The 25,025-nt window shown below is 42.3% G+C and overlaps 1 protein-coding gene across 1 annotated transcript in view; it reads right to left on the reverse strand.

Annotated features, from left to right (window-relative positions):
* The window catches only part of NDRG1 (N-myc downstream regulated 1), a 49,005-nt gene extending 24,537 nt beyond the window's left edge, over positions 1-24,468 (reverse strand). The window contains exons 1-3 of the mRNA XM_026646667.2: positions 24,386-24,468; positions 9,317-9,395; positions 5,479-5,514 (exon numbers count right to left, since the gene is read on the reverse strand). Coding sequence (XP_026502452.1) covers positions 5,479-5,514; positions 9,317-9,379 — 99 coding nt within the window. The 5' untranslated portion in view covers positions 9,380-9,395; positions 24,386-24,468. The remainder of the gene's footprint in view (positions 1-5,478; positions 5,515-9,316; positions 9,396-24,385) is intronic.
* Positions 24,469-25,025: the final 557 nt, after the last annotated feature.

Here is a 25,025-nt window from a genome sequence, read left to right on the forward strand (position 1 = left end):
CTTCAGTCTTTATTAGGAGACTATGGTATAGATTTTTACCTGACAGACTATTTTCCCACAAGAGTTTAATCATTAAGAATTCCAGAAATTCTCATATACCTGGCCAAATCAAACCAGTGTCCTTTATATAAAGCTAACTACTTCACATCTCTACTGATCCTTATTACACATCCAGAGATCTGTCTACGTGATGTTGGGGATGAGCGTTTTAAAATGTAGAGCACTGAAAACAGATGGCAGCACATCCCAATCAACGTCAATGTTATATTAAGAGGCTCTTCACTGACCAATTCGTATTAAAACACTGTCTTGGAAAAAAATCCAAGGTACACTAATCCTATAGAAGGATAAAAGACAAACGTGCCATCTGTTCTTATATCTCTAGCTTTTAAAAAAGACATCCCTACTGAGTGTCCTATAAACAAAAACAAAAATCACACAAAGTTGTTATGGGAACGTTCTATATAATGCAATTTGAGAGAAGACGTTTTAGTCTGAAAAAGAGTTTATCCATTTTAAAATAGACACTTTGGTCGTCAAATGACACTCTGTTGTGTAGTCATACGGTTAGAGGAATGAAGCAATTTGTACATTGATAGCATGCAGAGAAGCCCATTTATTTCCTCTCTTCTCTAAGGCTTTGGCTACACTGGCACTTTGTCGGCAAAACTTTTGTTGTTCAGGGGTGTTAAAAACACTGCCCCCGAACGACAAAAGTTTTCACTGAAGAAAACAGTGCTTTGTCGGCAGAAGAGCTCTCTCCTGCTGACAAACAGTAGCCACACTGCGTGCCTTTTAGCGGCACGGCTGTAGCGGCAGAGCTGTGTCACTAAAAGCCTCGTAGTGTAGCCATAGCCTTAGACTGTTGAGGAAGGTGGTTAAGTTGGATATATGTTTATAGTTTTTAAACTATGGGATATATGCTCAGACCATCGTAGACACTAAAAAATAAAGAAATAAGGTAGGCATTTTGCTTGAAGCCAAATATTTTGTGTTTCAACTCAAACTAGTGCTACATCAACACTATTTGAAAGATTAAGCTTATCCTTAATCCCCTATTCTCTACAAGTGCTTTTTTTTTTTTAAATAAATCCAAATAAAGTACCATTCCCTCATTCTATGCACACTAGGTCTCTCACTTTCAAGAAATTCTAGGGAAGCAGGTTTCCAGCCTTTTTTTTTTAAATATAAAGAAAGGGGCTTATTAACCTAAACTTGTGTAAACTGTATCCTACCTTTAGGCTTGTTTTAAACCCATATTACTTATAACTTCTTGGATAATTGAAAGTGAAAATTTAAAATTCCATTTACTAACTACTGTTTATGCTCTGTTTAATTTAATTCTATTTCTCTATTGATTTTTTTTAAAAATGTACAAAGCATTTTTACTTCTAATTTAGCACACGTTTGGTTCTCTAATTGCAGGGTAATGTTGGTCTAAAACTGCGTTCACTGAATTTTTTAACGATGGTCACCACATTTTTATCTATGTTTAGTTATGTGTAAAAGCTTGGTCAAAGTTTAAACATGGAGCCTAAATTTAAATTGACAGTGTTCAGTTTAGTGGTCAAAATCTCCCTACTTCAGTTGCACGGAGTTGGGCACCTTAACAGTTTGATTTCAGTGGTGCTGAGTGCCACAGTCTTCTATAGCAATTGTAGTTACTCAGTGCCTCAGAGTCAGGCCATTTATAACACTTATCACTGTCTAGATGACATTTTGGTACCTTACTGCAGGCACTCTAGTTCTGGCCAGTGATTGTTCACATCGTAATTAGCAAATGGGTTACACTATTTTGCCAAGATAGTGTTTCAATGCATCTCCCCTCAACCATCCATTTGAGATAACACAGCTATGGGGCTGATCACTGTAGCTATAACTACTTGTACCAGTTGGGGATCTGCCCCTGTAAGTACTGAAAAGAGATAGGCTCTTGTCAATTTATGACATGGCTCTTTTTGTAAGAAAGATACAGAGCAGTAGGGGGAAATGAACGGACAGTCACTTTACCAATGAACAATGATGGCCAATAGCCATGGAGTTTTAAGAAATGATTGCAACTCATCTCTGCCACCTACAACTATAGTGCAGCAGAAACAGTTGCACTCAGTTATTTGGTAAATAAAAAGTTTGATGGCTGACAACCCACTTTTGAACTGCGATCATTGTAAGGAAAAGAATTATGACCAATAATGTCTACCAACCCTTACCTGCTTAGACAGGTCCTAAATTTATGATGCAAAACCAAAACATTTATACTCTATTCTGCATCAGTTTTAGCATAGATTGGTATTAAAACAGCTCCCCTCATGTCTAGAATTTCCAGTGCTCATGAATTACGATGTAACAATTCCAAGTGATAACTCAGGTTTTAGGGTTAAGTGCCCAACTAATACTGACTAACACATCCAGACTACATTTGCCAACTTTCACACAGTAAATAAGCACCCTGACTGTCCACAATAAGACAAAAAAAAAAGCTAATCCCATTTCAAAACAAGGCCAAAACAAGCCAATCCCAAGAACCTCACCACTATGTGACTGGATCCCCCCAGCATGCAGTCTGAGACTATGGTGGGCCCACCGTGCACCCCAACTCTCTTTCCCCCCCCCTTGTCCCCTGCTTGCCCCCCCTTGCCAGGAGCAGATAAAAACAAGCCAAAAAAACTAGTCAACAAGCAACTCACAAGCCAATTAAACCAAAAACAAGCCCAATTTCTACTCTCCCCCCCAAGGTTTGGCATGTCTGATCCAGACATGAGAAACAATTTAGGAGTTAATTATGTCAACTTTTCCCTTGTTTTTATTATGCTCCTTAGTTGAGCGCTTCCACACAGAGTAAAGGTATCAGCCATATATATTTGTATTAGATTACATAAACTCTTCAGGACAGGGACTGTTTTGCTGTATGTTTGACAGTGATAATTTCCACTATCATAATCTGGCTATTTCTCTCCCAAGTCCTACAGTTCAGGTGGGTATATAAAACAGACTGCCTACTCCCAAATCTCAAATTGAATTACCAGCTAAAACATCTCCTGAAATTCAAATGTCATTGCAGAAGCAGTCTATAGCAGTGGTTCTCAACCAGGAGTCCGGGGGCCTCCCAGAGGACCACAAGCAGGTTTCAGGGGGTCACCAAGCAGAACCAGTGTTGAGCCCGCTGGGGCCCAAGGCAGAAAGCTAAAGCCCTGCCATGCGGACTGAAGCCCGGGGCTCCGGGCCCTGCCACCTGGGGCTGAAGCCGAAGCTTGAGCAACTTCGCTCCGTGAGGCGCCCTGTGGCACAGGGCCCCAGGCAATTGCCCTGCTTGCTACCCTGTACCACCGGCCCTGGCTTTTATATGCAGAAAACAGTTGTGGCACAGGTGAGTTGTGGCATTTTTATAGCATGTTGGGGGGCCTCAGAAAGAAAAAAGGTTGAAGTTTTCATTAACCGGAAGAAATAAAGTCACTAATTTGCAAATATTTTAGATAGCCCCATAAGATTTTGAACAACATTTCTGAATCTAAAGGTAGGCACCCAAATCCATATTTAGGCATAAAAAAAAACAGGCCGATTTCTTCCCCCCCTCCCAAGGTGCTGATCAGCTTAGCTCCCATTAACATTTGACTTGTGGGTGCTCAGCACCTCTGGAAAAAAAAAATTGCCACTTATTTAAATACATAATTTTAGGTACCTTAATTAGCAGCACATGTGTGCTCTTCCTTATCACCAGTAGCAATTCAACATACTGGACTATCGTGTTTCAAAAAGAAAAATATATAATTGCTACTAAAGATGACAGATGTCTTGTAAGACAGAGCAAAGAGAAAGATCATTTGACACAGTTATTGTTGGCTAAATAATACAGTCAGGACATTGTTGGTCTGGATTAGTGGTTGATATATCTGAATTTTTATTTTTGGTTTTTCATTGCAGTTAATACTCTAATTTATAAACCAAGCAAATTTGAAATTAAAGTAGTCAGAATAGAGACAGGACACAAAAGGTCATTTAATCAAAATATTGCAATACTCCAGTTAGCAAACTTAATCTGGGATTCAGATTAATTTGGAACAATTGATCAATCTGGACCCAAACAGGAAGCTTATCTTCCACATGCTGCTTAAAAAACAAAAACAAAAAACAAAAAAAAACACACACACACACACACACACACACACACACACACACACACACACACACACACAGAAATCACATGCTAACTAATTTATTCCATCAGCTGTTGCAAAAACAACCAAGCCTGCTTTTGCAACAATTCTTTAGTTAACTACAGTTATCATATTTAAGATAGAGACTGTCAAAAATCATAAAGATAGAAAGAGGTCTTACTTCAATGAGTGCTATAAAACAGATATTTACTGTAGATAAAACACAGGAACAAGCCCCCCCATGAGAAGATGCACTTGAGGGTTTGGGGTTCTGGTTTCCAAGAAAAAATTGCTTAGTTTATTAAGTGCTGTATATTTCATAGCAAAATTGCACAGTACTCAAGTGAGAATGCAAAGAGATACATTTAAAGTATACTGTACTTCGCAAGTTCACATCTTTCCAGTATCTACTTCCCCAAACTTAATCAGCAGAAGTCTGACACTGTATTTAATGCCTGTCATTTCTTTGAGGAAACTGCATCCCTTGGACAAGAATGATAAGTTAAGGTCCCCCACCAAAAGGGTAGGTTTTTTTTACATGGTCTATGGGCTCTGGCAAATTCTGATGTATGAACAGAGGAACAATCTTACAGTCCTTACTCAGACAGACCTCCCATTTGAGTCAAGTGTGAGATGAAAATATTTTTCCATTTATGTTCACATTTTCCATTGTTTCGAAGTTACATCTCTGCAAGAATAGGAAGCAGTGTTTCTGGACATTTGTTTAGATTAGCCTGATCAACTATCTTTAGCAGTATCCTCTTTCGCCAAACACAAGAGCCACTGCATCTTTAAGTAGTAAAAAGAGATTGAAGAATTTGGGAAGTCTATCAGGCCTTCAAAGACAAGTGTGGCTAATGGGAAAGACATCAATTTTTGAACTGGATGTGGAGGATTCACAAGTTTAGAACTGCAGACCATGGACTTAGTCTGCTCCTTACTTGTAATTTTTCCAAAACTTACTGCTTTCCACTGCTCAACATATGCCAAGAATCTCTTGGAAACTAGAAACTATATATAACTGAAGACATACAAGACCTACCTGCCAAGAAGAAGTGCACGTACTTCACTGCAACATAATTAATTTCACCTTCAACCAGGTTGCCAGTCACATCCCCTAACAAAATGCAATGCTTTTTCCTCTTTAAGTGGATACTTCCTCAGAACCAGTTTCTGAAGACCTCTCCTGAATAGTCCTCTTTACAACATTATGAAATAATTCTGATACTATTCAGCTTCATGCTTTGTAATTACACACTTGATCAGATTTTGCATAAGTTTTGATTTACCAAATGGGAGAGTGGAAAAAAGTGTTTTTACTTGCCTGAACATCAAAATCCGGAAGAAGGCGAGTGATTGCCTGTGAAGAGAGATTTGTAATCTATTAATGCAGATATGCATTGCAGCTGCAAAATTAGTCTGAATTAAATAAGTATACACATATGTAAAACTCCCAAATTTACAAAAAAAGACCAAATTCAATAGCACCCCCCACCAAAATACAGTAAGACTTCCATTACCTTCAATGGGAGTTTTACTCAGCAAGTGAAGAATTTAGCCCCAAGTATTTTACAGACACTAGTTATGCTTCAAGAGATATACTTGCTTAATTTGTAGAATGTATAGTGAAGTACAGAGAAGCTAATGATTAACCTAAAGTAATGAATTAAGTCAATGGACTGAGAACAGAGAATAGAATCCAAGAATTTTAACTTGGATTCCTTGTTCTAGCAGCTAGGTAGCACTCTTTTAGGGCTTCCCTCCACTGGAAAGTTGCATTATGTTAGAACAGTGGTTCTCAACCAGGGGTCTGAGACCCCCTGGGGGCTGCAAGCAGGTTTCAGGGGGGTTGCCAAGCAGGGCCAGCTGGGGCAGAAAGCCAAAGCCCCGCCACCCAAGGCTGAAGCTGAAGCCTGAGCAATGTAGCTTTGTGGGGCCACTGTGGCATGGGTCTCAGGCAGTTGTGCTGCTCACTACCACCTAAAGCCAACCCTGGCTTTTATATGCAGAAAAGCAGTTGTGGCACAGGTGGGCATTGGAGTTTTTAATAGCATGTTGGGGAGCCTCAAAAAGAGAAAGGTTGAGAACCCATGTTTGAACGAGCTGTGAAAACGTTAGTGCATGTTTATGCAGCTGTTACTCATTTATGTGAATTTCCACTGAAGTCAATGGGACTACTTGTCTGTGTAAGGCAGGAGAGATTTAACCCTCAGCATAAACAAGAATTGTGATGCTTAACCCTGGTGTCCGCCCAACATTAAACAAGCCATTAAAGGCTGCCCAACACAAAGTAAGCATATTTTACCACCCCCCAACACACCTGCAAGCCAAGAGGGTTTATAACCTCCTTAAGACAATAAAGAGCTAAATGTATGCCATCTTAAATATATCTACATGCAATAATATAATAAACAATGTGTACATATTAGCTGCATATATGTTGAGAACAGAGAATTTAACTAGGAAGGAGACGGTGGCTGAGGACAATATGGATAAGAGCAGCAGGACCTAGAACTTCATATTCATCAAGCTACACCAGGGAAAGGGCTGAAAGGAAAAATATACATGCAAAAAGAACAAACAGACCCCCGGAGGCAATGAGGCCCAGAAGACTAAACCAGGATACTTTAGTGCAGTGGTTCTCAAACTTTTGTACTGGTGACCCCTTTCAAATAACAAGCCTCTGAGTGCGACACCCCCTTATAAATTAAAAAACACTTTTTTATATATTTAACACCATTATAAATGCTGGATGCAAAGCAGGGTTTGGGGTGGAGGCTAACAGCTTGCCACCTCCCCATGTAATAACCTCATGACCCCCTGAGGGGTCTCAACCCCCACTTTGACAAGCCCTGCTTTAGTAACTAACATTTTGGTCTTGACCAATAGCATCATGATAAACTATCAATTAGAAATATAAAATGAGGCCTCAATGGAATGATTGCTTTATCAGAAGTCTGAGTCTGGATTACAAGAGGGCTACAGAAAGCAAGGTATTTATATTGGTAGCTAGGCAATATCTCATTGTGCAGTAAAATATAACGTAAAGTTTGTAACCCCCAAAAGAATCAGTGTTGCAGGGTGAGAAGTTTTTGAAACCTCTGAGAGCTGGTCCTGTTATATTTAATTATTTATATATATAAAAAATAAAATAAAATAAAAATAAATATAAATATACAAATAAATAAATAAAAGAAGTCCTCCTATCTTGTAGGAAATGGGTTTGGTTTTGTTATAACCAGGAACAATGTTATATATAGGAACATGTCATAGATGGCTCTGGAAATGTTAATGGTAGAAAGCATAGCTAATTCATTTATTCACCACAGGGTTCTGTGGTACTCTAGAGCTGGAAGGCAGGTAAATAATATGCATCCAGAGAGATTGTACGCTACTTAGACTGTGTGTTTAGAAATAAGGTAGCATCTTGGGTCAGAGCATGTAATATATTCCTTTTTTGCTCAATAAGACCAATTTTTCATCTGCCCATGACAGAGATCCAGAGAGTTCTGCAGTGTTTTGTTAGAGATGTCAACACCTTTTAGAAATAATACATGCTTAAGGCGAGACTTCAGTGGTGAGACATTAAAGCTCAGTGCTTCTCCTCTTGCAAATATCACCCCGAATTTAAAGTATGAAAAGAGGATCTTTGTTTCTGAACAAATTACCTGCTCCTCTTACCCAGATTCCAAATTGTTTTCATGCAAGCATTCTTGGTAATAAAGGAGACTAGAGAACTATTTTAACACAACTGAAACAAAGTGGTTTGTGAGTGGATTTCCAAAGTTTTGAGGTGTGTAACTAAGCTTAATGAAGGTGGGTGGATGAAAGAGAGTTACAAATATAGGAATTAAGAGTTCTAGCATGGAAAACAGTGCAGAAAGCTGTGCAAGATTTACTGTTGCCAGGAGTTACAGCCACATGTTAACAAGACTTAGGGTATATGTCTACACTGCAAAGTTGTAGACAAAATTTTTGTCTTTCACGGGTATTTAAAAAAGCACCCGCCCCCCGCAAAAAACAAAAATTTTGCCCAAGTGGCCGTGTGAATGCAGCTTTGTCAGCAGGAGCACTCTCCTGATGACAAAGCTAACGCTGCTCACGGGGCTGGAAGTATTTTGTTGGCAAAAGTGCAGACAAAGTACTGACAAACAGCATTTACACACTGACTTTCAGCGACAAGGCTGTTTGTTGCTAAAAGCTGTGTGGTGTAGACAAGCACTAAGAAGGGCACATTTGAGAGATCCATTCGCAGGCAATAGCAAACATTTGCCAAGAATGTATTCCTATTACAGCAACTTTCCACTCAGAAAAAGAGAAGGCAAAATTGTTTGCCTAGAATTGCACAGATTAACAGAACAATCTGGCCTACGTCTGAGACATTGGCGCTGCTTCATGGATCATTGGGATGAGATGTTCTAGGACTACTGGTGCTTTCCATCCAAGTATACAGGTGATCTAGAATATTTAATAGAATGTGGAACCAGAGCCACTGAAGCACACAGTGTTAGCGCTATTGATGATTAGGATGGCCATGAAACTTGAATGCTGTGGACAAAAGAGCAAGTTGAAAAATACTCTAATACATGGGGGAAGACTACTAACCTTAAAGTAGAAACAGTGGTATAAACAGAGAGTAAGGGTGAGTTTACAGTTTTTGCGCTGTTTTAAAGTGCTTTTATCAGTACAGTTTATTTCTGTAAGTTTATCAGTAAATATATACAAATATATAACTGCATCCACATTAGAGGATTGCACCAATGTAATTATCAGTTTCTAAACAGATAGTCAAAGTGGTATAAAAATTATGCAGACCAGCCCTAAGCATGAGGAATGAATGGCTGAAAGGAAAAGAGAATGACAACCTTCCTTGCTCTGTGTGTCATAGTATGACCTGTATGAAATTTTATTTCCAAAGATGGAGGCGTGGAGGGGGGGGGAGAAATTGAGTATACATGGTTTGTGTTTTAATTAGAGGACTACATAAGGCCCAATCCTACTCTGATTATTTTCAGACAGCAAGATTAGCCCCCAGTGTTTCCATATACCTAACATTTGCTTTTTTCTGAAAGGATTAAGAATTTAACAATTTTTCAGATGAAGAAAAAATGCAATTCAAGCAAGTCCCAGATTACAAAATGTAACTGTTTAGTTAAAATTACCTCATCTTTCTCTACCAGAGGTTTCACCTCTGCGAGGTGAGCATCCTGGAGCTCTGTCGACATGGTTAGTAGCTGATATCTGCAAAGATCAAGAAAGCTTCAGCATATTTGTTATTTTATACCAAGGAGTTTTAAACAGATGGGGGGGGGAGGGGAGACCAAACAACAACAACAACAGACCACTTCCTACCTCCTAGAGTCTCAGATTAAAGATTGTGAATCTGCTGGGAAACACACCCCTTCTCCCACCCCCACCTCCCTAGTTAGAATATGAAGGTTACAAAATCAATTAACACTGTGCAGAAGTGAGGCAATGATTCTATAGCAAAAAGATAGAATGTGTTCATGTCACTCAAGGGTGTATCAAAGTATATGCACAAGGAGTCAGAATCAAGGTTGCATGGGTAATTACTTCTGATATGTCCTAATCGGAATATTTGATTTTGTAACCCTAGTTGTTCTCCCTCCCCCCCTCAAATTAGACTTTCCCCATGTAGTTTTCTATATTTATGGGAGTGGGAGGGAATCCAATCCAGTACACTCATTAGCAGTTTTGGAATCTTGGACAGATTCACAGCACTGAATTCTACCACTTTAGCTAATGGAGTAACCAATAGCAAATATAAACTGATTTCCTCCATGTGGACAGCCACAAGAGGGATGTAATACACTGTTATTTGCTGGACAGTAGAAGGAAGGTGGGAATCAGGATATTTGCATTCTATTCCTGGTTCTGGGAAGGGAATGTCATCTAAGACCAGAAGTAGGAGACAGCATAGCTAAGGATATGGATTTGGCACAGTCTGAAAGGTAGTGTAGCTAAGTGGATAGGATTCTGGATTTATTCTATTAGACACCAAGTGCACAGTAATGTTAACACGACAGTGGTAAAGGTGCAATCTGAACTCAAGCCATATGGTTCCCAGACCAGTACACCTAGGCTAATATGTTTTTTGATGTGGGAAAATAGGCTGGCGCAGGAAGTTTAAAACTTCGCCCTGAGCAGTGGTGATGGGATTTCCAGAAAATTAAGAAGCAAGTGTTTAACAAATTCAGCAGTGCAAAGGCACAGCAAGTTTCCAGAATTTAAGAACCTGGATTATAATTCATCCAAATTAGATGACATTTGGGAACATTACTATCCCCTATGAAAACAATCCCTCTGTCAAATTTCAGTTCCAAGTTTTCTGCTCCAAACTCCTGATTAATCATTTGTATTGTGGTAGCACCAGGAGATAACCTCACTATACTAGATATACTAGTCTGGCCCTATCCTAAGGGGCTTTCAATCCAAGTATGATCAAGTGCTAGCAGCAGCACCCTGATCAGACATTTCTGCAGCATGACGACTGCAGGCCCAGCTGGAGGAAGTTAACCATTTTCTATTCAGGGATTATGAGTAAGGTTGCGGGTTTGTCAGAGGTCATGGAAGTCAGATTCTGTGACTTTGTGACCTCTGACTTCTGCAGCGGCTGGTGCGCCTGGCTCAGCGGCAGCTCAGGCAGCCCCTGCTGGGGAAGTCTGGAATCACTGTGCCCCCCATTCCCGCCCCCAGCAGCAGAGTTTGGGGTGAGGCAGGCTCTGGGTGGTGCTTACCGGGGGGGCTCCCCAGAGGTGGACATCCCCCTCACTCAGCTCCTAGGCAAAGGCAGCATGCAGAGCGATAGCTTCACAGCACCCATTGGCTGGGAACTGCAGCCAATGGCAGCTGCGGGGGTGGTGATTGCAGGTGGAGGCAGCATGCAGAGCTGCGTGGCCATGCCTCTGCCTAGGAACTCAGCAAGGGGGATGTCACTGCTTCCGGGGAGCCCCCCAGGTAAGCACTGCCTAGAGCCAGCCTCACCCCATCCTGTGCCCCAACCCCCTACCACACCCAAACTCTGCTGCTGCTGGGGGGGAGGCACAGAGCCAGGTAGGGAGCCTGCTGCACCCTCCCTCCCTCCCCCACCCAATCAAGTTTTATTCAGGGGTATATAGTAAAAGTCATGGACAGGTCATGGGCCGTGAATTTGTGTTTATTGCCCATGACCTGTCCATGACTTACTAAAAATACCTGTGACTAAAACAGCCTTAATTATGAACACCTGGGTGGTAATTACTGGGCTAAGGATGTAATTGGGAGGACATAAGTAGAAGAAACAGGAAGCTAAGAGTAACTGGGCTAAGGAGGAAGGCTGCATGGAAAGCTCCTGCTACAAGATGCTTGTGTTATGTTCTGGGTGTAGAAGTGCAGAGGATTAAAAGATACACATGGTGAAAGGGAAACAGCCTAGGCATGTTTATGACAGTGAGTTGACACCAAGTACTAAAGCTATTCAAAGTGGTCAGGAGACCAAAAAAATTACTAGCATGACTATTTTCTACCCAATCTTGTTCTCTGAAATGGATTTACCATTTTTGCTTAAGTTGTTCAGAAAAGTTTCAGCCTGAGGTAGAGAGTAGGAATAAAAATTTTCATCTAAAAAATTAGAAGTGTCAGTTACAAGCAACTGACAATGAAGGCAAGGAAATACGTTAGGCAACCCTGAACAGAAATCTATGCAATCCATATACAATACATAGTCAGCTACTGTTCACAATAAATGCACTATTTAAAAGCTAGAGATATTTCTCTATTGTCGATAGCTAAAACGGGGATACTGTGAAATAAAGTTAACCTTTCACTGAATTCCACAATATGGACTGAAGAATGCAAAAACAAAAAAAACTGTCATGCTTTGCTACAAATCCATTAGTTTCAATTCAAGTTCATAAAAGTAATGCAAACATGTCTTCATGAGGGATTGTGAAAGGTAAGACTGCATTTTTCCAGTATTAGGTGGGAACCACACCACAACTTGTATTTTTGTGGTAGAAATACCCATAAGTTTTTACATGGAATGGTTTAGGTTTCCAGGACATTAGAACACAAAACAGAAAGGATTTAAAAAGCCATACCAGAAAGAATACCTTAGATATCTTATGGCACTGAAATGATTGTTTTTGCAATAGTTCAAAGTTGTTACATTATGTTTAGTAAAAACTAAAGCTAGGAAGTGCTGACCAACATGCTTCTCCACTGCTTCTGTGAAGATCTAAAGAGAAAAAGCTTTGTGTGTAACAAGATTTATTTGATATCTGGAAATCACTGGATCTTCAAATCGTACTTCTGCATCAGCTCAGGCATTTCTGATTTAGTATGTTTTCCTTCTATCAATTAAGATCACTTGAAAGATTTTCAACAAAAGCCAATATTCCTGATATAATTGGCATAGTATTGTTCCACTGATTCAAAGACTGAAGCACAAACAGTATCTGACCTCAGTGAGCCAATTTATTTTCTGAAGAGAAAGTTGCTTGGGGAAAGTGGTTTTACACATGTTCACTGCAAGTTTCATTATGTTTAAATAGGTGCTGTGTGTTGCCCTCTAACACTACACTGTAGCTTGTAGTTGATGTAACGGCATAACTTTCCTGGATCAAAATAGTTTTTCCCTGCCCAAGTGCTCAATACACAAAGTTCATCTATATTTGCAAGCATCTGTGTAAAGTTGCCAGCACCAGGGAAAAAACAAAACCCCAAGGTTTTCATTTCACTTCACCAGGTCAGCTTTTGGGTCTATATTAATTGAACATCCTGCCAACATATTCAGCAGTAGGCTCCCACAAACTTGAACCTGGTTATTAGATGCAATTCCTGCCAAGGTAAAGGATTAAATTTCAAAAGGCTCACACATGATTACTGAGGAGAATTAAAGCCTTAATTATTGGAACAGAGTCTTCTCAAAACTGATCAAACATCAGTGCTTGCCAACCTGCAGGAGCAGAATCACATTAGCTTATGGCAAGGCAAGGGGAACAGGAAAGGAAACCTCATAGTTCATCCATTACAATGGGGGCTCCAACAAAAAAGTGGGGAATCTCATTCATGTTTTTAGGCCCTATCTACATTACACTGGTGTAGCTACAGCAATCCTCTAAAATACATACTATGCTAACACAAAGAGGGTATTGTGTGTTGGTGCAACTTGATCTTCAATAAGACACTGGTGCAGAGGATCTACGTTATGGGTCTCCTACAGAAGGAGAAAAAAAAAAAAAAAAAGACATTCAATTAGAGCTAGTCTACACTGGCAACATTAAAGCGCTGCCACGTCAGTGCTTTAACGTGGCTTGTGTAGTCACAGCAGAGCACTGGGAAAGAGCTCTCCCAGCGCTCTTAAAAAACCCACCTCCACAAGGGCCATGGCTCCCAGCCCTGATGCACTGTCTACACTGATGCTTTACAGCGCTAAACTTGCTGTGCTCAGGTGGGTGTTTTTTCCACATCTCTGAGCGAGAAAGTTGCAAGCACTGTAAAGTGCCAGTGTAGACAAGCCCTTAGACAGGCAAAGTGTTGCCCTAGATACCTCAGATAAGTCAATTATTCCTTTGGTAAAATAATCTTTTCAGTTCTAGTGATAGTGTTCAAATGCTGCATAATTCAGGAGTTGGGGAGTTTAGTAATCCCTTGCTCTATTGGACTATTTAGAAAAACTGGATGAGCACAAATCCATGGGGCCGGATGCCCTGCATCCGAGGGTGCTAAAGGAGTTGGCGGATGTGATTGCGGAGCCATTGGCCATCATCTTTGAAAACTCATGGGGATCGGGGGAGGTCCCGGATGACTGGAAAAAGGCTAATGTAGTGCCCATCTTTAAAAAAAGGAAGGAGGAAGATCCAGGGAACTACAGGCCAGTCAGCCTCACCTCAGTCCCTGGAAAAAATCATGGAGCAGGTCCTCAAGGAATCAATTATGAAACACTTAGAGGAGAGGAAAGTGATCAGGAACAGTCAGCATGGATTCACCAAGGGCAAGTCGTGCCTGACTAACCTAATTGCCTTCTATGATGAGATAACTGGCTCTGTGGATGAGGGGAAAGCAGTGGATGTGTTATTCCTTGACTTTAGCAAAGCTTTTGATATGGTCTCCCACAGTATTCTTGCCGCCAAGTTAAAGAAGTATGGGCTGGATGAATGGACTATAAGGTGGATAGAAAGCTGGCTAGATCGGCGGGCTCAACGGGTTGGGATCAATGGCTCCATGTCTAGTTGGCAGCCGGTTTCAAGTGGAGTGCCCCAAGGGTCGGTCCTGGGGCCGGTTTTGTTGAATATCTTTATTAATGATCTGGAGGATGGTGTGGACTGCACTCAGCAAGTTTGCAGATGACACTAAACTGGGAGGCGTGGTAGATACACTGGAGGTTAGGGATCAGATACAGAGGGACCTAGACAAATTAGAGGATTGGGCCAAAAAAAAAAAAAAAAAAAAACACACACACCTGATGAGGTTCAACAAGGACAAGTGCAGAGTCCTGCACTTAGGACTGAAGAATCCTATGCACTGCTACAGACTAGGGACCGAATGGCTAGGTAGCAGTTCTGCAGAAAAGGACCTAGGGGTCACAGTGGACGAGAAGCTGGATATGCTCAACAGTGTGCTCTTGTTGCCAAGAAGGCTAACGGCATTTTGGGCTGTATAAGTAGGAGCATTGCCAGCAGATCGAGGAATGTGATTGTTCCCCTTTATTCGACATTGGTGAGGCCTCATCTGGAGTACTGTGTCCAGTTTTGGGCCCCACACTACAAGAAGGATGTGGAAAAATTGGAAAGAGTCCAGGGGAGGGCAACAAAAATGATTAGGGGTCTGGAGCACATGACTTATGAGGAGAGGCTGAGGGAACTTGGATTGTTTAGTCTCCAGAAGAGAAGAATGAGGGGAGATTTGATAGCTGCTTTCAACTACCTGAAGGGGGGTTCCAAAGAGGATGGCGCTCGGCTGTTCTCGGTGGTGGCAGATGACAGAACAAGGAGCAATGGTCTCAAGTTGCAGTGGGGGAGGTCTAGGTTGGATATTAGGAAACACTATTTCACTAGGAGGGTGGTGAAGCACTGGAATGGGTTACCTAGGGAGGTGGTGGAATCTCCTTCCTTGGAGGTTTTTAAGGCCCGTCTTGACAAAGCCCTGGCTGGGATGATTTAGTTGGGAATTGGTCCTGCTTTGAGCAGGGGGTGGACTAGATGACCCCCTGAGGTCCCTTCCAACCCTGATATTCTATGATTCTATGCTCCTCATCGACATTGGCTTACATCACAAAATCACCCACAGAACCCCATGATGGGCAGGAAAGATCCATAACTCAAATCAAGTGTGTTGGTACATTGATAATTAGAGTTTACCACCACCACTCTTGGACTTCACACAAAGCTATGGAAGCAAGGAACTAATATCAGTCACCCAGAGATCTTCTACATAACAAATCGGGAATTGCTCATGAAAGAAAAGACTGCAATCCATACTCTCAAGATTCTCCAAAACAGACCATCCATTCCACTCTCCAGTAGTTCAGTGAAGCGAGATAGTAGGAATGGGAAGGAGTAGACCCTGGTCCAGCTTATCTAGGCTGGCCAACTGTATCTGTTTAAGTGCAGAATGGATGACCCTATGCTCCAAGGGAGCCCTTGCTGGAAGCCTGGTTTACACTGATAAAGAGTCAAGAGACTCAGCCAAAGGGTTCTCCCCTAGCCCCATTCCAAATCTTTTAATGGACTACATTTTATATTTGACAAGAAGTGTAATTTAGCTTCAGTACAGTTGAATATTCAGAGGTCACACAAGCAAGAAGTTGGTGTGACAGATACACAGCTGAATTTACCCTTGCCTAAATTGCATTCTCTCTTCCTAGTTACCTGATGGGGCGAGGAGAATGAAAATCTAAGGTGTGGGAAAGACTTAAGACTGACCAGTTCATAAGGCAATTTCCATCTATCAGCTGCTATAATATTGATTGTAGTGGAGAGAATACTTAAAATAAGAATATATAGTGAGAAGGTGTTCCAAGATGCAGGACAGCACTGCTACCGCAAGCAGTACTAGTGAGTAGTTGGAATAGTACCCACTACTTACAATTCTGCAACTCTTGAATGGTATGTGCTTAAGTGGGGGAGGGATAGCTCAGTGGTTTGAGCATTAGCCTGCTAAACCCAGGCTTGTGAGTTCAATCCTTGAGGGGGCCGCTTAAGGATCTGGGGCAAAATCAGTACTTGGTCCTGCTAGTGAAGGCAGGGGGCTGGACTCTGACCTTTCAGGGTCCCTTCCAGCTCTATGAGAGTAATAATAATAATAATAGGTATATCTCCATATAAGTGTCATGTATGTGTATAGATTACAAAATAGTTTACTACTTGTACTATAGAAGCTCCAGTAATGGACCTGAAACACCGCTGTTCTAGGTGCTGCACAAAAAGCAACACAAAGATAGCATCTGCCCGATAAGAGTTTATAGTCTAAGCAGAAGAAGAGAGTGATGGATTCAGTCTGATGGAGGAGGACATGGTAAACAGTGAGACAATATGGGTCAGCATGATAAATTGTTAAATTAAGGTTCTAAAACATCCTCAGTACTCCACAAAAGTTGGTAATTGAAACTGATGAGATAATCCTTAAACTAGTAGCAAGTTAAACGTCAATGGAGGGAAAGTGACAAAAGGCCAATTGTTTGACACTAAAAACAAAGAAAATTTACGTGATGCCCAAACAGGCATTGTCAGCCTTTTACTGGACCACTTAGACAATTCCTGTTGCTAACAATGGGAGCTGTATACCGGTCTGCCCATGAATGGCATTGACAAAATAATAATAGTAATAATGAGTTAACACCATCACTGTTTTAACTGCACAGGGCCCTTGAGCTTTAGAAAAACTCCATCTCAGTTGAACTACAGAAGACAGGAATTCAATCAATGGAAGCACCAGTGTATAATACTGCAAAATTTAAGCTATATTCAAAGTAGTTCAGCTTTCATTAGAGGTATTTTTATAAAGAGATCTGAAAAAAAAAAATCAGTTTCTCAATGTTTAGACTATTCACTATGTTATGTGGGAAGACTGGTCACTGAAGTCACATATTTTCTATGTATTGACTGAATTATTGGTACTATGGTGAGGTCATCATCAGCAATCCCTAGATTCAAGGATGATCTCTACCACAGATTAACATATGGGTCCTGAGAGGATTCAGAGTCCGATCCTGGAACCACAGATCCACGCACAGCATGTGCAGACATTTCCTGGCACATCAGCTGCCTGCTGGGAGAAAGTCCTCTTTTTCCTTACTTCTCTCTCTTCAGCTTCAAGGACAAGGCACTTCTGCTCAAAGCAGGCCACTGCCTGATGGAGGATGTTGGCTGGTGGCTTACTTCTCCCAACTTGTGATATCTGGTTTTCTTGATATACGCTTTCAGTTTGCCTGCGTAGCATTTCCTCTGGCCACCATGGGATCCCTGACCATGGGTGAGCTGAGAGTAGAGGCTTGGTTTAGGAGGTGAGAATCTGGCATTGGCATATAATAGCCAGCCCAGAGAACTCATTGCTCATTGTTCTCCTATGATAAAGTTATCTTAAACTCAGCATAGTTAGTTCTCTGAAAGTTTCCATTTGCACATGTTCAATAGAAGTTGTTCTACATTTGCGCCTTAACTTTCTGAACCTTCCTACTGCTTGCTTTCCTGTCCACCCACTACTTCAAGTTACCCTTTAGTCTAAGGGAAAGTACACTGATCTGGAAGCTGTGACTTGGCTTTTCCACAGATGGGTGGAAATTTGGGGTATAACAATTTATTATAAAGCAGAGCCCCATCTACCCTAGCAAGCAGCCAAATATCAATCTGAAGTTGCACATGGTCACTACTGGCAAAATTGGAATCAATAAGCACAGATTCATACACCTTGCCATGCACCAAATTATCATGCTTGGCTTTGCTTTCAGTGAAATTCAACTATCCAACCATCACAAAGGATTTGGAGCATTATTTATTATTAACAAACAGTACCCCAGATTCCTACTTCAGTCCACCTGTTCTGGCTACTAGAGCACACTCCTAGAGTCAGGATGAAAACTCAGGAATCATGACTCTAAAGCATTTCATTGCTGTCGGGCAGTCATGCAATCCACTGGCAAAGTGCCACATCCCTCTCCAGTGGCTACTCCACAGAGAATCAGTTATTACTGCCACCAATTACTTTTAGCTCACGTATGCGAAGTCTGCTCTGTTTGTAACAAGTAGTGTTTATTTGAAAGGAACTGTGTGGTAGGTCTCCAGCTATGCAGAGAAATACTATTATTGACAACTGAAAAAGATTTAATAGAATTGTAACAACTGAAAGGGAAGTAACGCAAAACAAAAGGAACACAGGAAGTGTCTGACACATTAAAATCAGAACTGTAAAATTCACATGCATCCTGCTTTGTGCAAACATATGTCTGGAAAATATCACCAGACTACTCCGTCTTACATAAGCAAATACACTGTATATCTATGCTATACAAAGTCAAATTTGGCCTATGGAATTGGGGATAGTCCAGAGACAACAACATTCTGTTACGCGAGTATGAAGAAAAACAGGCCTGATCCTGCACCATCCACTTGATCTAAGAGTAAGTGGAAACTGACTTCTTTAGTTCAAGGTGTAGGGGCTTCTTCTACTCTTGGGGCTAAAGGACCCAAGACTGATGAATATGATGCCTGCATGTATGTGAACCATGTTCTCCTGCCCAAGGAGCTCCTGCCACTCTTGATGAAGTCAATGTGGAGAACCCACCAAAAATCAAGCACTATTTAGGCTGTGTTATATTCAGATATAACTATTTGAAGTGATACATATTCAGGAATAGTTCTGAATTGCTTCTTACTGCTGCTATTCCTTTAACATACATTAAAATAAAGATGGATAAATTTATGAAAAGAATCATGTTGGGTTGCTTGTGATGCAAGGGACTGGACTCATGACAAAGGAGCTCCGTTCCAGTCCTATGTCCACATCATTGCACAGCTGGAAAGATTAGGTTTTTATTGTGTCAGTAAGGGTCATTTCACCATGCACAAACCCATGAAAAAATATTTTCATTGAGAATCAAGATTTACAGATAGGCAAACAATTTAAAATGATAAATGCTTAACGGTAATGGATATTATCCAACAAAATTATAAAAATCTAATTCTGCCAAGCCTCATAGCCAAGCAGAATTGGCGATGGGGATTACATCCAGCCAACTGTTCACTTCATCTTGATCAAAGAATACAGAAGGGAGAAGGATAGGGAAGAGAGCATGATTGGAGAGAATTACTGAAGTATTCAGTAATCAGTGGTACTGAGCATGATTTTCAAGTGGCCTCACCCAGATTTTAGTCATCTTCATTGGCATCCAAAGCAGTATTAGAAAAGGGTGTTGCTGTCCACTGCAAGCCTTATATAAAAAGTTTAAGGCTACCTCACGTGTTTCCAATGCCAAGGAAACTATTTTCTTTTTTAAAAACATGCACCTCTGAGAAGTACATTGTGACCCAAGTACAGCTTTTAAGAGGATGGAATTTATTATTTCTTCCTCCTTTTGCTATAGAGCAGTAAGACTCACTGAGAAATTCTTGTACAATTGCATGACATGATGGTACAAATTTTCCAAACACCAATCGACTTCCAAATATGATTAGTTATAAGGCAGTGATGGGAGGAAGATTAATATTGTGCATGCAATTTTGATTAATGGTACACCAATTTTCTAACATTACTTCATTTTGTTTTGGAAGACAGTAGTAATGTGGTTATTGATAATTGCATGCATTTTGTTCTTAGTATTCTTCTGTTCAAACTTGCTTTATTATTTAAGGGACAAGAATGTGAAACTTAGACTTGAACTATAGAAAACTGAAAATGACTACAGTGATTCCTTTTTTTTTTTTTTTAATAATCGGCATTTAGTCATTCATTATTTCAATGACTGATGCATGCAATTACTGCTTGAAGTTCTCACTGCTACCACAATAATATTCCTTCAAGCACTCTGCAATTTCTATTTTGTTGTTCAAGTAGGATTTGCTCATTGGTACTGCATGCTGGCACAGTCTGAACTAATTCCATCTATTTACTTTCCCAGGTTTTTCTATTTGTTTCATAGAACTAAAAAACACACTTCTAGACTCTGGAGAGGACATATGTTGAGCTAAAGAGAACAAACAGTTAACTTTCCAGAAAGGCCCCCATGGTGCATATGTATGTGGTTGGTAAATCTTAAGTGCAGTTTTTATTAGTTTTGGAAGACAATAGAGTCTACTGGATAAGGCACTGGATTGGGAATCAAACCACTTGGATTCTGTTCCCAGCTCTGTGAGACCATAGGTAAGTTTTCTGCATTTGTCAGGAAAATCAAAATGACACTTTGTTTTGAGCTGATCCAAATCAAAATACTTATTGTTGTCAAATCAACATTGACCTTAGTCAGTTGCTGCAATGTCTCATGGGAGTTGTAGTTTGAGTGCCTTGTGAACTCATTCTCTTTAATAGACCTGGCTCCCCAACTGGACTACATCTCCCATGATGCACTGTGGTTCCATATCTGGTTGAACCACCACTGTTCATCATTCAAATCCCATGACCACACTGTATCATGGGAGATGTAGTCCAGCTGGGGACCCCAACCTATGAAAAGAAGACGGGCAGGAGACAGCATGGCAGCTCAGGTGGACACAGATTAACATCACTGACCCAAAGTGTTTTTATTTTCTTCAAAGAAACAAACATTTTCGTTTAGAACTATTGTAACATTTCAAATCAGAAGTGTCTAAACAAAACAGTGATGTTTCCAAACTGATTGAATAGAACTTTCTGTTCGAGAAAAATTAATAAGATGTTTTGTTCCAAAACAAATGTGGAAATGGAAATTCTGATTTTTGTCCAGATTTATTAATAAGTTTTCAAAAAAAATACAACCACATTTAAGTGAACTAGCACCAATACTTCATTTAGGCCAAGTATTCTTTTTATCCTGTAGCACAAGAGTTCTGCTTTGTACTACAATTTCAAATAGATTTAGCAGTCCAAAGAATCTTTCTGCCCTAGTTCTGACAGCCATTGTCCAATACAGTACATTCAACTCTTTAAAAACTTCTAGGCTGTGCTCACCACAAGTTTGGCTGAGTCTAACCACTATCCTATGTGTTCATTTCCCTACCATGTGACAGTTTTCATGTCTCTGCTCACTCATGCTCATTTTAGGAACTCTGGGCCCAAATTCTCAAAGTTGAATGCCAACACTCAAGAGACTACCTAGCCTTAGTTTTTACCCCAGTTTGAAACTATTCCACACTATAAACCCTATCTCATTGTATCTGTGCAGGTTGTACTGCAAAGTACTAGGTAAACAAATTTCTGTAATATTCCTATTTACATTAATCAAAAATTTTCATCCTCACTGCATTAACTGTTTTCATTGTATTGAGCCCTTTACAATGACTAGCATTTCATAAAGGATTGTACACACACAAAAGATACACTATACAGTTTCTGAAAACTCGTGCTTTCCAAACAGACTAATGCACAAACTTGCATGGAAGAAATTTACTTGTATTCTGGGTATAGTCTTATTCTATTGCTTCCAATTTACTTCCCAATTTTAGTATTTGATCTGTAAAATCATATTATTCTTGCAGTGCATGGAAGTATCTAGAGCATAAACACACCACAAACAGCACTATGTGTTTTTTATCACATGCATAGTAAAGGCATTCTGAGTCAATCTAAAATCCTTGTTCTAGCATAGTTTAATGAATACAAGTACCTGTTGGTCCCAGCACTAAATTTAAAGTGACAATTTCTAATGCTATTGTCTGAATTTTTGCTGCCATTGTTACAAGTTACATCTGATTGTTGGAACTGCAAATTAGACAAATAATGTTTCTCCCTATTTTTAGCATTTATTTTGACCATATGACAAGTCAGTTTCATTGTTTCCCCTGTATGGTCAGTTTCTCTTTGCATGTCTTTTACACAACAGGAGACAAAAAAAATATGTCAAACATAGGAAATCATGACCCTCTAACCACAACATTTGGCAAGGACACTCAAGGACAGCTATAGGGCCTGAAACCACCTTTGATTTTTTTTTTTTTTTAATTTTTTACAATTTTCTAGATTTCAAGCTGACCATTTTACAAACCAACCATTTCCCTTTAAGTTACTTCTTTTGGTCCTCCAAGATCTATTTTTAGATGATGCCCTCAGACTTTTCAGGAGAAATTAACATAAAATGTTTACTGCCATCTTACTCATTAACCTCTGCAAGCCTTAAGAAGGGAACATAGGGAACACTTCTTGGGGGCTGTATAAAACAATGGGTAAGATACAGGGGCACCTCAATTTGCAAGCATTCCAAAGGAAGGCAGCAACACTAAAAAAAAATATCCTTAACCACACACTTTCACCCAATTCCATCTTCAAAGCAAGATACTTTGAACATGAATAGTGCCCCAGAAGTATTCAATATACTTAAACTACAGCTATAAACACATAGTGAGACACACAAGAGTAAACAATGAAAACTGATCTGTTGCAGTCAAGGCTACAGTTGTGCTAGAAAATTTGGTAGATGTGGCTGAAATACACTAATAACTAACTTATGTAATGCCTTTCACACAAAGATAAATAGTTTTTCAATTCCAAACCCTTCCCAATTCTGTAAGTGCAAAGAGGCTGAATCATAGCATCAGCATCTAACAGGATTCCAGCTGTTTCACTGCTTTCAGTGAGGGGCAGGGAGAAGAGCTGGGACATCTGCTATGGAAACCTGAACTGCCAGTACTTTGCATCTCTCCCATTAGCCACAAGTCTCCAGTGAGATTTCCAAGCCCTAAGATTCTAGCAGACTTAATATAGAGCCCAGCTAGTAAATTTGTTCAGATAATACATTAATAACTGGCCAAACTGAAGCAGTCCATAGGTACCAGGATTTCCCCCAATTCTTCAGGGTCCAGCTGGTGGACACTATGGATCTCACCCATCTTGACTCCTATCAACACACTGCTGCTGATCCTGCCTATTCCATTCCTTCCCCTCCCACCCATTCCAACCAAAGAACACAAGGGACTAACTTCCTCCCCAGGGTGCAGCCCTCAGATTCCACACCTCCCCTGTCCCTCATACCCACCCACAGCCAGCAGGGACCCTGCCAAGCTGGAACATTGGAGCAGAGAGAGGGGCAGGTGCTCCTGTTCTCCAGGCAGGGCTCTGGGAAGCAGGGTGAGGGAAGGTAGAGGAGCTCAGTGCACAGCCCTTCCAGAACAGCAGAGCCACACTGGCTGGGATGCTCAGCCCTCAGAAGAGTCACACTTTGGGAAGTTAAGTAGCCCTCCTTCCAGCCTCTTGCAGCTCGCCACAGCAGAGCAGCTCTAACCACTAGGTCCTGTGGGAGTGAGCGAAGACTTGATCCCCACAGCCACGGGGGCTAACACACCCACCCCGCAGGGCAGGGCACTTGCATCCGGGACAGCAGCACCAAATTAAGCCCACTGGGCCCCCTCTTCCCTGCAGTCAAGGGGGAGAATGGGGGCAAGCATGCCCGAGGGGCCCCCTTCCCTGCCCTGGGAGGGGGGAGAAACATGGAGGAGGAGGGGCATGGCCAAAGGAACCCCCTTTCTCTACCCTCAGAAAGGTCTAGGGGCCAATATGGTAGGCAATGGCCTAAGAACCCTCCCCCCTTCCCTGCCCGGGGAGACGGAGAGAATATGGAGGGGCAGGCAACGGCCGAAGGACCCCCCCCTTCCCTGACCTGGGGGGGCGGAGAGGATATGGAGGGCCAGGTAACGGCCGAAGGACCCTCCCTTCCCTGGGGGGAAGAGAGAGAATATGGGGGGCCGGCAACGGCCGAAGGACCCCCCCTTCCCTGACCTAGGGGGGGAGAGAGACTATGGAAGGGGGAGAGAATATGGGGGGGACCGGCAACGGCGGAAGGACCCCCCCTTCCCTGACCTGGGGGGGGAAGAGAGACTATGGAGGGGGAAGAGAGACTATGGAGGGGCCGGCAACGGCCGAAGGACCCCCCCTTCCCTAACCTGGGGGGGGAGATGATATGGAGGGGCTGGCAACGGCCGAAGGACCCCCCCTTCCCTGGGGGGGGGGAGGGGAAGAGGGGGGGGGCGGGCAGGGTCCGCCCCTTGTTTGCGGGGTTTCCCGGACACCCCGCGGACGAGCGGGGCAGGAGCCGGGCTAGCGCCGCTCACCTAGCGAGGGAACCGCCGCCTCTGTCTGTCTCTGCAGCCGGACCCCGCTCCCCAGCCAAGCCACACAGCGCCGCGATCCTGCCAAGCCGAGCCCGTCTGGGTCCGAGCCCCCGCCTCGCGAGGTATTTATACCGCTCCGGCCCCGCCCCCCGCCGCCGCCGCCCCTGGGGACTCCCCGCCCCGCTCGAGCGCTACCTGCGGCCGCCTGTTGCGCGGGGCTCCGCCTGTCCGCGGGCGGGGAGAGGCGCGCGGCTGGGCTGGCAGAGCCCCCGCCTTGCCCTGCCCCCAGGCCCGCGCTGTGCGCGGAAGCTGAGGGAAGCTACCCTGGCCCGTGAGAGGTCCAGGCTGGCACCCTCCGCCCCTGGCCCGTTACAGGCCCGCCCAGCTGGACCTGAGGCTGCGGGGAGCTGGGCCCCGCCTGCCGCTTTGGGCCAGGGATAGTCACAAAACCACCCTTTGGCTACCAGCCAGCCAACCCCGCAGGCCCCGATGTTTCTGCCCCCTGGCCTGACACCATCGACAGCCCGCGAGCTGGAGGGAGCCTTTGCCAACGCCCCAGCAGCGAGATGGGCACACGGGGTGCTCGTAGCCTAGCTTGCCTGCAGGGCCCAAGGCCATAAGCCTGGCCAGAGCAGGCCTG

This window comes from Terrapene carolina, unplaced genomic scaffold (assembly GCF_002925995.2).
Source record: "Terrapene carolina triunguis isolate 2854851 unplaced genomic scaffold, T_m_triunguis-2.0 Scaffold58, whole genome shotgun sequence".
NCBI lineage: Eukaryota > Metazoa > Chordata > Testudines > Emydidae > Terrapene > Terrapene triunguis.